The 12,425-nt window shown below is 43.6% G+C and overlaps 1 protein-coding gene across 1 annotated transcript in view; it reads right to left on the bottom strand.

The window, feature by feature from the left end:
* myripb (myosin VIIA and Rab interacting protein b) overlaps window positions 1-12,425 on the bottom strand; it is a gene marked incomplete at both ends in the record, with an annotated part of 206,343 nt that overhangs the window by 87,022 nt on the left and 106,896 nt on the right. The window contains one exon of the mRNA XM_084048107.1: window positions 9,829-10,050. Coding sequence (XP_083904233.1) covers window positions 9,829-10,050 — 222 coding nt within the window. The remainder of the gene's footprint in view (window positions 1-9,828; window positions 10,051-12,425) is intronic.

Here is a 12,425-nt window from a genome sequence, read left to right as displayed (position 1 = left end):
CTCATGTTTCAGTGTTCCGTTAATTAATATATTTCAGTATCACTAAATTAAGCTCATCTTTTTAGGCTCCAAATTCCACTGTGCCATTTAAGTTCTGTTTCAAATGCTAAATGCGTCCGGAAGGCGGTCCCATGCACTGATTGCATAAATAACTCATGACTGCTACATTACCGTAGTAAACCAGATATTCATTCAATGCAAATGAGCGCAAACGTGCAGCATGTGACGTCATTAAAATTGCGTTCCCCCAGTTAAAAAAAACACCACTGCACCTCTGGTTAAATATAAAATTGTATGTATATTGATGATATAAATGTGCTTGTATTTGTTTATAGGGAACTTGGGTGAATTTACCAGTGTGGACTTCTTCCACTCCTGACTGTGTGTGTGTGTGTGTGTGTGTGTGTGTGTGTGTGTGTGTGTGTGTGTGTGTGTGTGTGTGTGTGTGTGTGTGTGTGTGTGTGCGCGTGCAATGCATGGTGTGTGTTGTGTGTGCACAATGGTATGTGTACGCTGTGCAAGTGTATGGGTATCACTGTATAACATTTAACAATGTGCATGTGTTTGTGTGTAACTGTATGTGTATTCGTCTGTACATGGAATTTATTTTAAACAAAACAGCACCATCGTACATCGTATAGTATACGGCTACAAGACCTGGCTCACTTATTAAAGAACATAAAACACTGTTTCTGTATCTGCAATAATAACGCTTCACTCCAAATTACTGCATTTTGTACCAAGTACCATGTAGATTCAACACCGTTCTGATACGGTATGCCCTGCCAATATGGATGATGTAATAGCTTTATGTTGACCTGCCAAAAGCTAGGTGTGTGCATGTGTGCATGCGTGCATGCATGCTTGCGTGCATGTGCGATGACAGTGCTGTCATGTTAGACACAACAGACTGGGAAGCGTCTCAGGGAATTAGCCGGAGTCACCTTGGTGTCCTCTCCACATACAGTATCACACACTGAATCCTTAAAGAATAATTTAAAAAAATCACAAATATTTAGCATAATCGTTAGATCTCTATAAAAAAAAAAAAAGTGAAAATAGCAGCTACACGCTCACAACGCAATGCGAAGCCTTGTGAAATTGTAGATTGCCTATGTTTGCTATTTTTTTTAAATGCTTGAAAGTATAAAATGGCGGAATACTGTTTTCGCCCGTGTCCATCTGTTTTTTGCTTCTATTCCTACAGATTTTGTCCAAAACTCACAGAAATCAAGATCTATAAGTTAGATTTTTCAGATCTTACTTAGGACCACATTGGAAACAAGTGCTTTTGTGTTTATCCTGGGTTTAAGTTATATTATGATTACCGAAATAAAAGAAAATAAACACCTCCCATTCCAATTGGCTATGTGCTCTGAGGAGCACACTTTTCTTGTTATGGATCAGTTATTTCTTTGTGTATTTCATTTATTTGTCATAACTCTCCAGTCAAATATTTGATGACAAAGCCTAAAATACAAAACAGAAATGTAATTTTTATATACAGGTATACGTACAGAATCGGTTGAGGAAAATAACAGACATATCACATTATTGTTCTCTGATGTCTTGTGTTTCGGTGTGCACACAATATTGTTTTGAGGTAAAGGGCTGTATGGGCTGCCTATAGTTGCGGGACTGCAGTTGTTGACAGGCTGTCAATAGAATGTTCTTTTATAAATGTGCTTGTGTACAAGCTGTTTCTAAAAGAAAAACTCCTCTGTTTAAAAAATACCTGTGTTCTGTACATGTGGACATAGCCGAAGAGTGGTAAACCATTAAAACACCACCGTATAGTAGACAGCTACAAGACCTGGCTCACTTATTAAAGCTAGAAAACATAAAACACTGTTTAATGGGGAGAAATGAGCCATTTCATTCTACTAAGACCCTTTATGGTCGTTTTAGTGGTCTGAACCCCTTTCAGACCTGTTAATGTGTTTCTGCGTCTGCAATGATAACGCTTCGCTCCAAATTACTGCATTTACTGCATCTACATACCATGTAGATTCGCCGTTCTGATACGGTATGCGCTGCCAAAAAGGCATCTATTTTAATAACAATGTCACCAGTTGTATAATATCATAACAAATTGTGGAGCAATAATATGGACAGTGAAAACTGAGCTGAAAAAAATAGGTCAAATAGGTGGTGTTTACAGCACAGGTCAACAGGGAGAATGTCAGAAAATGTTTAGAAATTAATTGGGTGCACACACACACTTGTGCTTGACAACTCGCTATTATTGTGGGCATGCAGTAAACCATGGCCATCTGGTATACCAAGAGTCTGGAAACAAATGTGGAATATGATTAGAGAGTGTGCACTGAATCGTGCCGCGACACAGAAATGCAATGGTGGAAAGCAACTAAGTAGGCTACATGTACTCAAGTACTATACTTTTGAAGTATTTTGACTTTACTGGAGTATTTCAACTTTTCAATACTTCTACCCCACTACATCTCAGAAGCAAATATTGTGCTTTTTACTTGTACTATAATTATTTGAAAAGTTACTAGTTAGTTTGTACATTTTGATTATTATTACAAAGCATACATTAACCACCACAACCCTATATACTTCGGCTATTTGAAAATAGCCGATCTACAAGCTTACAATTTTGAATTCAGGACTTTTACTTGTAGCAGAGTATTTCTACATGGTGGTAATGATACTTTTACTTGAGTAAATATTTTGACTCAACTCAACTTTATTTACAGTATAAAGCATGTTTAAAACAACCGTGGTCGACAAATGTGCTATACGGGTCAATGAAAACAAAACAAAAACCAGAGAATAGATTAAAAAGCAAGGAAAGGAAAAAGAAAAAACATTACAGAGATTAAATACAAAAAGAAGGGCTTCTAACAGCAGAGCACATCAAACAGCAGGGTTTCACACTCAGCTAGAATTGAAAGCCAGAGAGAAAACATGTCTTTAATAAAGATTTAAAAACCTCAAGGGACTGTCATACGTGTGTGCACACACACATTATGCATTGACGTGTGTGCGTGCGTGCGTGCTTAAGTCCATCTGCGGCAACAGCCGTGGCATTTCACTGATGGCTGTTGCTGGCCAAGTCCTGGTCAAAGTCATGAAACACAGACTGGTGAAAAAACATCACAGAAAAGCTGTTGCTTGAGTCACAGTGTGGCTTCAGAAGGAACAGGAGCACTGTGGACATGTTCACACAGCGCAGCAACTCCAGAAGAAGAGCAGGGTGCAACACCAGGACCTCTTCGTAGCTTTCATTGACCCGTTGAAGGCTTTTGACACCGTCAATAGGGAGCTTCTATGGAGTATCCTTAGTTTGGCTAACCACGAAGGTTTGTCAATCTCCTTCCAACAATTCCACATGGAGACAATGCCATGGCACATGTCACCATCGGAGGGCATGGGAATCCAAGCCCTCCAGGGTGCGCACTGGTGTACGCCAGGGCTGCTTCCTTGCTCCGATTCTTTTCAACATCTCCCTCCTGTGTGCAACACTACTGCTCCGTGAGAAGATCAAGGAGGACAGAGGTTTACTGTGGACTCCATGGTATTCTGTTCAACATCAGAAGGCTTCAAGCGGTCACAAAAATGACTTTCGGAGCAAATCATCGAGCTACACTACAGTACGCAGACGACTGTGCAGTTGTGGCCAGTGGCCACTCACCAGAATCACTGCAAGCTACCCTCACAGCTGCTTGCAAGTGCCTATGGTAGGCTGTAAAACGTGCCAATGACTTGAGTAATATGCCACTGGGCATCCACTCCCCCATCTCATAATAATGATAAAAATGATAATACATTTTATTTATAACGCACTTTACATTTTTGTGGTGCTACAGGGTTTAAAATGATTTTTCTCCAGTGGACAGAGGAGACCCTCCCCACCCCCGAACACTCTTTGTTTACTTCCGTGTACACAACGTGGCTTCCACGACACTTCAATGATCGTCAATTTAAGGTAATAAACGCTGGCATGCGGATAAAAAACAATGTTTTAATCTCAGGCAGTCAATGTGTTAAACAAAGTATTCAAACAATCATTCAATCAATCCACCTCAGCAGTTTCCTCTCTGACAATTGCAGCATTGAAAGGGAGATACAAAATTGGATAAGACAGGCATCAGCTTCATTGGGCAGACTCAGGAGAAGGGTCTTCCAGAATAAAGACCTCAACCTTCAGACTAATTATCTGTTTACCTGCCAGTAGTCATAACAAAACCTGTGTACAGCTGTAGCCGCCAGGATGCTTGAGGCCTTCCACGTCAGATGCCTACAGTACAATGCATTCTGAGTATATCATTGCTGTCGGCCAGAAAACTCTTATCTCCATATTTTTACTTTTCGTAAATTAACGCCCTACTTGAACATACCACAGCGTCACACAAAAGCATCAAAAGTAAATCTACAAGCTTGAAATTAGCGACATGCTTTGAGCTTGTTGGTTTTCCACTTTTGCTATTTTTGAATTTGAATCCTGAAAAGTAAATGTTTTGGACATAAGAGGTTTCCACCACGACAGAGACGATATCCTGGCGTGACCAAGTGCCTCATAATGAAATACTACAGTCACCCATCCACCAACTGCGCTGGCTCGGCCACGTCATTAGGATGCAAAAAGATGGCTTGTCACGCAAAGTGCTGTATATGGCCAATTACACCTTGGCTGCCGCTCAGCAGGGGGAACGCATAGTGTGTCATTTTACATTTTTATTTTTTTTAGCTATAACCATTATTTTATACTTTGGGCTATTCAAAAATAGAAGATCTACAAGCTCATAGCGCGGTACAGAGTGCCGTGCTACGAGCCGTGCTACTGTCCGTTAAAATGTTAGCTGATCTTTGAATACATGTTTTTTAAAGCAATTTCTTTTACTCAAATCTTTGCTTCTGGGGATTCTACAAATGTCTTCTAAATCCTAACAGTTTAAAAACAACTTATGTTGCTATAAAAGCAGTGGTTCTCAAACTTCAAGGACTCCCAGAAGCAAAGATTTGAGTTAAAAATTATATTAGTCAAAGATTTGCAAACATTTTCCCGATTTATTTTTCAATAATAGTAGATCTAGGAGCTCATAGCGCGGCACTCTGTGCCACGCTATGAGCTTGTAGATCTGCAATTTTTTTAATAGCCAAAGGAATCTTAAAATGACACATATGCGTTCCCGGATTGAATGGGTTAAAAACCTCAATGAAGAAATGAATCAGACCCATGCCGGAGGACACTGCCCTCAACGCTCCATCTGGCGGCAGCTCTGCCATCAAGAAGTGCATAAACTCGAGGATAGGATGGACCAGGAAACGTCTAAAGGAGACATGAAGCCAGTTCCACAACACCCACACCCCCCCAGTCAGTGCTTTATACCTGTTCTGTTTGTGGCAGACAGTGTGGATCACGGATTGGGCTCTACAGCCCAACAACGAGACTCACAAATAGTAGCAGAGGCAGGATTGTCATCGTCGGACACGACGGACAACCGCGCGCGTGCGTTTGTGTGTGTGTGTGTGTGTGTGTGTGTGTGTGTGTGTGTGTGTGTGTGTGTGTGTGTGTGTGTGTGTGTGTGTGTGTGTGTGTGTGTGTGTGTGTGTGTGTGTGTGTGTGAGTGTGCTCGTTCGTGCGTGTGTGTGTGTGTGTGCGTGGTGAATATGAAGCAGTTCTCCAGTACACAGATCATACTTCAAAGCAGTGCAGCTATCGTCACTGTCGGGCAGAGAAAGCTCATACAGTATGTCCAAAACTGTAACTTTTCAGGAGATGTAAAAAAAAAAAGAAAAAAAGAACCTGTGTTCCATTGTATCCAATTCAGTGTAGCGATAGTTCATGTAGGCACGGAAGGCAGGAGCTTTACATGCTAGCTCACTCTCCCCGAACCCCCCATTCATTCGCTAACAAGCTAATTCATAAGTACTCCCACAACACAAGTGAGTACGTTAAACCTCAGGTCATTCTCATTCGCTACAAGCCAACTCACTCACGCCCTCATTCCTCCACCTCCCCGGCCTCCTCCCTGTGGCATTTAGTTATTTTTGTTAATAGGATGATTTGTGTATTGTACTATGGATTGTGCTATGATACTGTATGTGGTAGTTTAATTATGCATTGAAGGTTCAATGTTATGTTCATGTAATAACTGTATTTCATGCTCTGCTCGGGGTCTGATCTGAAATCTTTGTGATTTCAGATATGTGTCATGCTTGTGCAGGTAATCTGTAATATCACATGAGCAGAGTCACACCGCCAAACTGAATGCAATATCACTGCAATAAATGGTAAATGGTTAAATGCAATAAAAGCTGATGAAGCGTGAGGGGGCCGTGTTTTGTGTTTTCAATGATTATAAAATGTATGATAAAATGAATATCAAATATCTAAATATTTGAATGCAAGCAACTTGAAAATACGCAAAAAAACGTTAAATGACCCCAGAAGTGTTTTAAAGTGAAATACGCCTTTCACCACTTAACCCCAGCATCAGAAAATAGCATATCGACGAGCTCACGATCCGATTGTGAATTTTCGAGCGGAAACAGAAAAGACACTAGTATAGAGGTCTCTGCTCAACGACATAGGGGTTTAAGTGGTTAAGGCTTTTCCAGAGCTCAACCCGGCCTTCCGCCAAATTGCTGTCACTTGTGGGCAGCTTTAAATCACTGACTGCCATGCAGCCTGGGGAACGTCATGCATGCTAAGAGCAAAATGTAAAGCTCCCTTTTTAATACGCTAATGAAAAGTGCTGTACTTGTAGCACTGTAGCTGGTGCATGGTAATGTTGTGACATCAGAGCCATCTGTGACTCCGTCTAAAGCCCTAATGAGAGCATTACCGAGCACCAGAGACAGAGAGATGCCAGAGACGGAGAGATGGGGAGAGAGGGGTGGAGAGACAGAGAGGTGGAGAGGCAGAGATGATGAAGAAAGACAAATAAAGAGACAGCGGGAGAGATAGAGACAATGACACTTTGGCCTTGTTCAGACAGGCAGCCCCGAATTCAGCTCAAGTCTGATTTCCAATCCAGATTAGAGTCGGATTGCTTTCATGCAGTCTGAACAAGGCTAAGGAATGTGATTCAAATCTGATTAGCAAAATGTGATTTTTTTCGCTGTATAGACTTGATATCCAATCTGGTTCCAATCTGGATGGGCCAAAAATCTGATTTAATGTGCCAGCGTGAACATACTGTCGCCAAAGACAGACATCTCTTCCTCTCTCCTTCCTCACATCAATCAGGACTTGGAGCAGGCATGTTTAACTCAATACGCCATGCATGCAGCAAAATCCATCACATGCAGAGACACCACAACCACTCTGCACGCACCCCCCCCCACACACACACACACACACACACACACACCTGGAGTATCACATGACCGTGGAGAGCACGTTAGCCTTGTGGAGTTGAGGAGGCTCAGGTGTGAGAAGCATTGACAGCCCTGGGCCTCGGTACACACACATACAGAGCCCTAATATTGACTCTGGGAATCCTGAGTCAATATATGACACAGCCACACAACACGCTGTACATGTGGAGGACAGACACAGAGCAGTGTGTACTGGAAGCATGCACAATGCAGACGGGAATATGCATTGCGTGCATTTAAAGGTGTTTGTTTGTACAGTACGTCATGTAGAGCATGATGACGCGTTGTGAGCTTGTAGATCGGCTATTTTCACCACTTTTGTGTGACACTCTTGTATTGATATACGGAGAAAAATAAAATACAGTATGTAGATGCAAGGTTTCTGCCAGACAACAACGGTATAGAATCGTTCCAAAGCTGACAACAACAGACCCAAAATAGGGAAGCCATGAAAGTGGTTAATTCTGTCTGTGTGTCTCTTTTATAATATTTAACCAAAGAAAAACTCACAAGAGCTTGTGAGTAAATAATAACTACCATGGATCCATTGGAACACAGGTTCTTTTTTACATTCCGTTTTGGATTTACAAGGTTTTCCGCTCGATGGCGTCGATATCAAGCACCCCACCCTACAACGACGGAGCTCAATATTCAACCCATATACTGAGTAATTGCAATAGTATGTCTCTGTGTTTTGCGCAGAGACAGCATTAACACACACACACACACACACACACACACACACACACACACACACACACACACACACACACACACACACACACACACACACACACACACACACACACACACACACACACACACGCAAGGACATGCGGTATACAACCATTACATCTGTCCATCTGTCCCTCTCTCTCTCGCTCCCTCTCCCTCTCCCTCTCTCTCTCTCTCTCTCTCTCTCTCTCTCTCTCTCTCATCTTTCCAAGCCATCCTCTAACACCCGCTCCTTCTCTCTCTCTCATTTCTGTTTTCCTGTCAGTATGGAAGCTGCATCCACAGCATCATGTCTGCCGCCTTCACCTCACCGCCCAGACAGCTTTCCTCTCATCCTGTCCATGTGCATTCACTTCACTTCACTTCACTTCACTTCCAGAAACAACCCGGACCCGTCTCAGTTTCCTGCCATTATGGGTGATGTGTAGAGGAAGTCAACACAAGTGCAGCAGAGAGAGACTGGAGAAATATCAAGCCTGTCATCAGAAGTGAGAGGAGAGGCAGGGCTAAACGAGTCTGGAAGAAACCTGACATGCTGAAAAATGACCTCCTTGATTAACCAACGCTCTCTCCTCCTCCATCTGCCTCGCCTTCCTGGCTCTCTCTCTCTCTCATTTTACGGAGAGGTGTCCTCATTCTCCTCTACAGGTTTTTGCTTCTTACATGAAAATACCTGAAACTACATAAACATATGCGTACGCACGCACGCACGCACGCACGCACGCACGCACGCAGTAGTCTCCTTACCCTGCCATCCCCAATCTTTTCCCCAACATTCATCCCTCTCTCTCTTTATCATGTCTCTCTTCTCTCCTCTCCTCATGACTTCCACTCCAGTATCAGGAATGTGATCTGGAAACCACATATAAGGCAGGAACAAACAAACACTTACCTGCCATTAAGAATGAATTTGAGTTATGTGTCTAAGACAAATGCCTAAAAACCAGTCACCTAAATGTCCCTGTTCCTTACACCCCACCTAACCATCCAAATGATGACACCCCCCCCCCCTCCAAAAGCAGAGGATCTCAAATTAGGGTCCAGGGACCCATACTGAGTAATGGAAATCCAATAGAATAGAGACAGCCTCAATTAACTCACACACACACACACACACACACACACACACACACACACACACACACACACACACACACACACACACACACACACACACACACACACACACACACACACACACACACACACACACACCGCGGTATACAATCAATTCATCCTCAAACTGTGGAAGTGTATAAACATTTAAGCCCCATTACATTTTTTCGCCGATTTACAAAAAAAGGTTGGCAAATCTTGACAATTTTCTCTTATAACTCCTGGCACAAACTCCTTTCAAATGAGGATCCGTGGTCAAATAGATTTCAATTTAAGGGGTCCTTGACGTCAACATGTTGTGAGAACCGCCGCCTTAAACGGTCCCCACCTACTTCCTTTCTGACATCCCTCCCTCTGCTCCACCCGACCTCCAGTCCGGTCTCCTCCAGCCCTTATATACTGTAGATCTCCTTCAACAGCCCCCTCCTCCCTCTCCTCTCCTCTCAGTCCACCCATCCTTCATATGCTCCCTCTCATCCCCATCCACAAGACACATTCCAGCGCATGAGTCTCCCATTCATTCCTATATCACTTCCCCTCTTACTCTCTCTCTCTCTCCGACCGGTGTCTGCATGTGTGTGTGTGTGTGTGTCTCTGTGAGTGTGCATGCGTGCAAAGCAAACTGACCTGCCCTTCTGACACGCGGAGCAGAGCCAGGCTTTGTCCCCCTTGCTGTAGGTGCGGCAGGTCTTGCAGACGTTGTAGTGGCAGTCCAGACACTGGCGCTTGGGGTTGAGCAGGAAGGTGAAGGGCGCGCAGCAGCGGATGCAGCAGTGCTCGTTGAAGTGGCGCTGCTGGGCGAGGATGGAACATCTGCTGCCTTCCTCCGCCAGCTCCTGCTTCATCTCACTGTGAGCCCCGCACCCACCGCCCGCCCGGCGGAGGAGAGGGGGGAAAGGAGGAGAGAGAGAGGGCGAGAGAGAGAGAGAGAGAGAGAGAGAGGGCAGGAGGGGGAGGGGGAAAGAGAGAGAGAGAGAGAGAGAGAGAGAGAGAGAGAGAGAGGGGCAGAGAGCGGTGAGTGTCTGATCGATAGGCAGAATGCTGCGAGGCGAGCGGCGAGGAAGGCAGCGAAGGAGGATTAATTAGAGACGCCGTTAAAGAAAGCTAAAATTAAAATGGGGGAGGAGGGGGGGGGGGGGTCGGAAATGCGAGGAATTTGGGGGTGGTTTGGGGGGGGTGGTAGACTGGTTTCTCTGAGAATTAACATGATGGCTGACATTTCAATTTAAGCTCCTTGACTTGTCCACATCAATCAGAACAACAATGAGATGGAGGAACGGAGCGCTATGCAGGGTCTTTATAACCTGTGGTTGGCAGCTCGGCAGAACTGTAAGCCTTCTGCCATTTGATATTAATGGACAGCGAATGACGACGTGCAATTATCTGGATCAACATAACACTGCGCTTAATCTGCACTAAATCCACAAGTAACCCCTTGAGGGAGTTTAATGTCATGCACACACACACAAACACACACGCACACACTCGCGCGCACACACACGCACACACGCACGTACGTACACACACATGATGAGCCTGCTCTTATTAGCAAGCAATTAAACAAACTAGGGTCTCAGGTCGAATAATAATAATAACCCGTCCCTGTCGGCGTGTCGGGTGGAAACCTCATATGTCCAAAACAGTTCCTTTTTATTATCTATACACAAAAAAAGTGAAATATAGCGAAAATAGCCGAGGGCATTCATTTAGCAAAATAAACATAAAAAGTTGAAATATGAAGATATGAGGTTTCTGCCCGACAACAACAGTATTATAAGTGACCATAAAACTAGTAATATAAGGCCATGGGACAACACAGTAGTACCTCATTCAATTAAATCGACAGAGCTATTCCAACCAACAACTGCGTAGCGTTGCTGTTGGGCAGAAACCTCTCATCTTCATATTCTAACTTTTTGTGTTTTTCCGTGAATTAACGCCCCACTTGATCATACTACAGCGTCACACAAAAGCATCAAAAGTAGCAGTTTTGGACATATGTGGTTTCCACCCCGACAGAGACGGACGGTAGATGACTACAGTATGATATACTGTACTGTAGTTAATACTCAACTCACAGACATTTTGTTTTTGTCAACTCCAATTAGTCTGATTGGATACTCAACATTTGGATGGATTCCTTTTGTGTGTTTTTTTAAAGAGGCTTAGCTATATGAGGCAGATGTCTGATCGGTCACAATTAATTCTATGCATGAGTCATTCCTCTGTGTAGGATTTGCGCCGCTGACAGCAATGCACCATGAAGTCTCAATAAATTACACCACGGTGAATGGGTCGCATCCAAAACAACGCATGCAGAGTGGAAGTAAGGACGGCACGGTATATAAAATATGTAATAAGTGGTTAACATTTTTGTGCTGTATTAAGAAATGTTGCTGGGGACCCCCTGGAACCCCCAAAGGACCCCACTTTGAGAACCACTGACATACGGTATCACTTTGTAGTGAGAGTATCATGCAGAGACCAAGCTGTCTCATCAAAGGTGTGAAAGATTAGTGGGAGTTCAGCTCTTAAGGACAGAGGGTCAATTATTCAAGTCTCCTTTACACTTCTGATGGATTTACACTGCACATGGATTTACATACCCAATATTATACACAACTAATATTGATTATTGATCCGAGGCATGCCCGCGCACGGTGTCACACACACACACACACACACACACACACACACTTTTTTAAGGTTAAAAAAGAAGGCCACTTCCGCAAACAATTTGTCGGGATTGAGTTCTAGCCCATCTCTGAAATAGGTCTCTGGTGATGCGAGGTGAGAATTCTCAGCCTGGTAAAACTGTTCAAACTAGAACAAGTCCTTATTTAACTTCAGCAAGAGCTGTTTTCTAAGTTTGTGTGAATTAATTATCCCCCCATCTTGAGCTGCACGATCAATCCAGCTGCACTAGGGCTGGATTTAACTTGAGTCACCATTACCACACCGACTGCCGGTGAGTCATTTGAGCTTTTTCTTGTTTAAATCTTTTCACGTTTTGCATGCCTTTATTCGATAGCGACAGTGGAGAGAGACAGGGCACAGAAGTAAAGGGCATGCAGGGAACAAGCCTTGATGTGGTACAGCACTGTATGCACTCTACCGGTGAGCCACAGGGACACCCCCGAGTTGACAGCTTTTAATACATCCATTGTTGACAGCGGGCGCTGTGAGGGGTTTCCTCCTGTGAGGAACACTGCGTGTGGCCATCA

The sequence above is a fragment of the Gymnoscopelus microlampas genome, assembly GCF_963454915.1.
Source record: "Gymnoscopelus microlampas genome assembly, chromosome: 22".
In the NCBI taxonomy this organism is placed as follows: domain Eukaryota; kingdom Metazoa; phylum Chordata; class Actinopteri; order Myctophiformes; family Myctophidae; genus Gymnoscopelus; species Gymnoscopelus microlampas.
The sequence above is the reverse complement of the archived record's forward strand: the minus strand, read 5'-3'. Positions and strand labels throughout refer to the sequence as shown.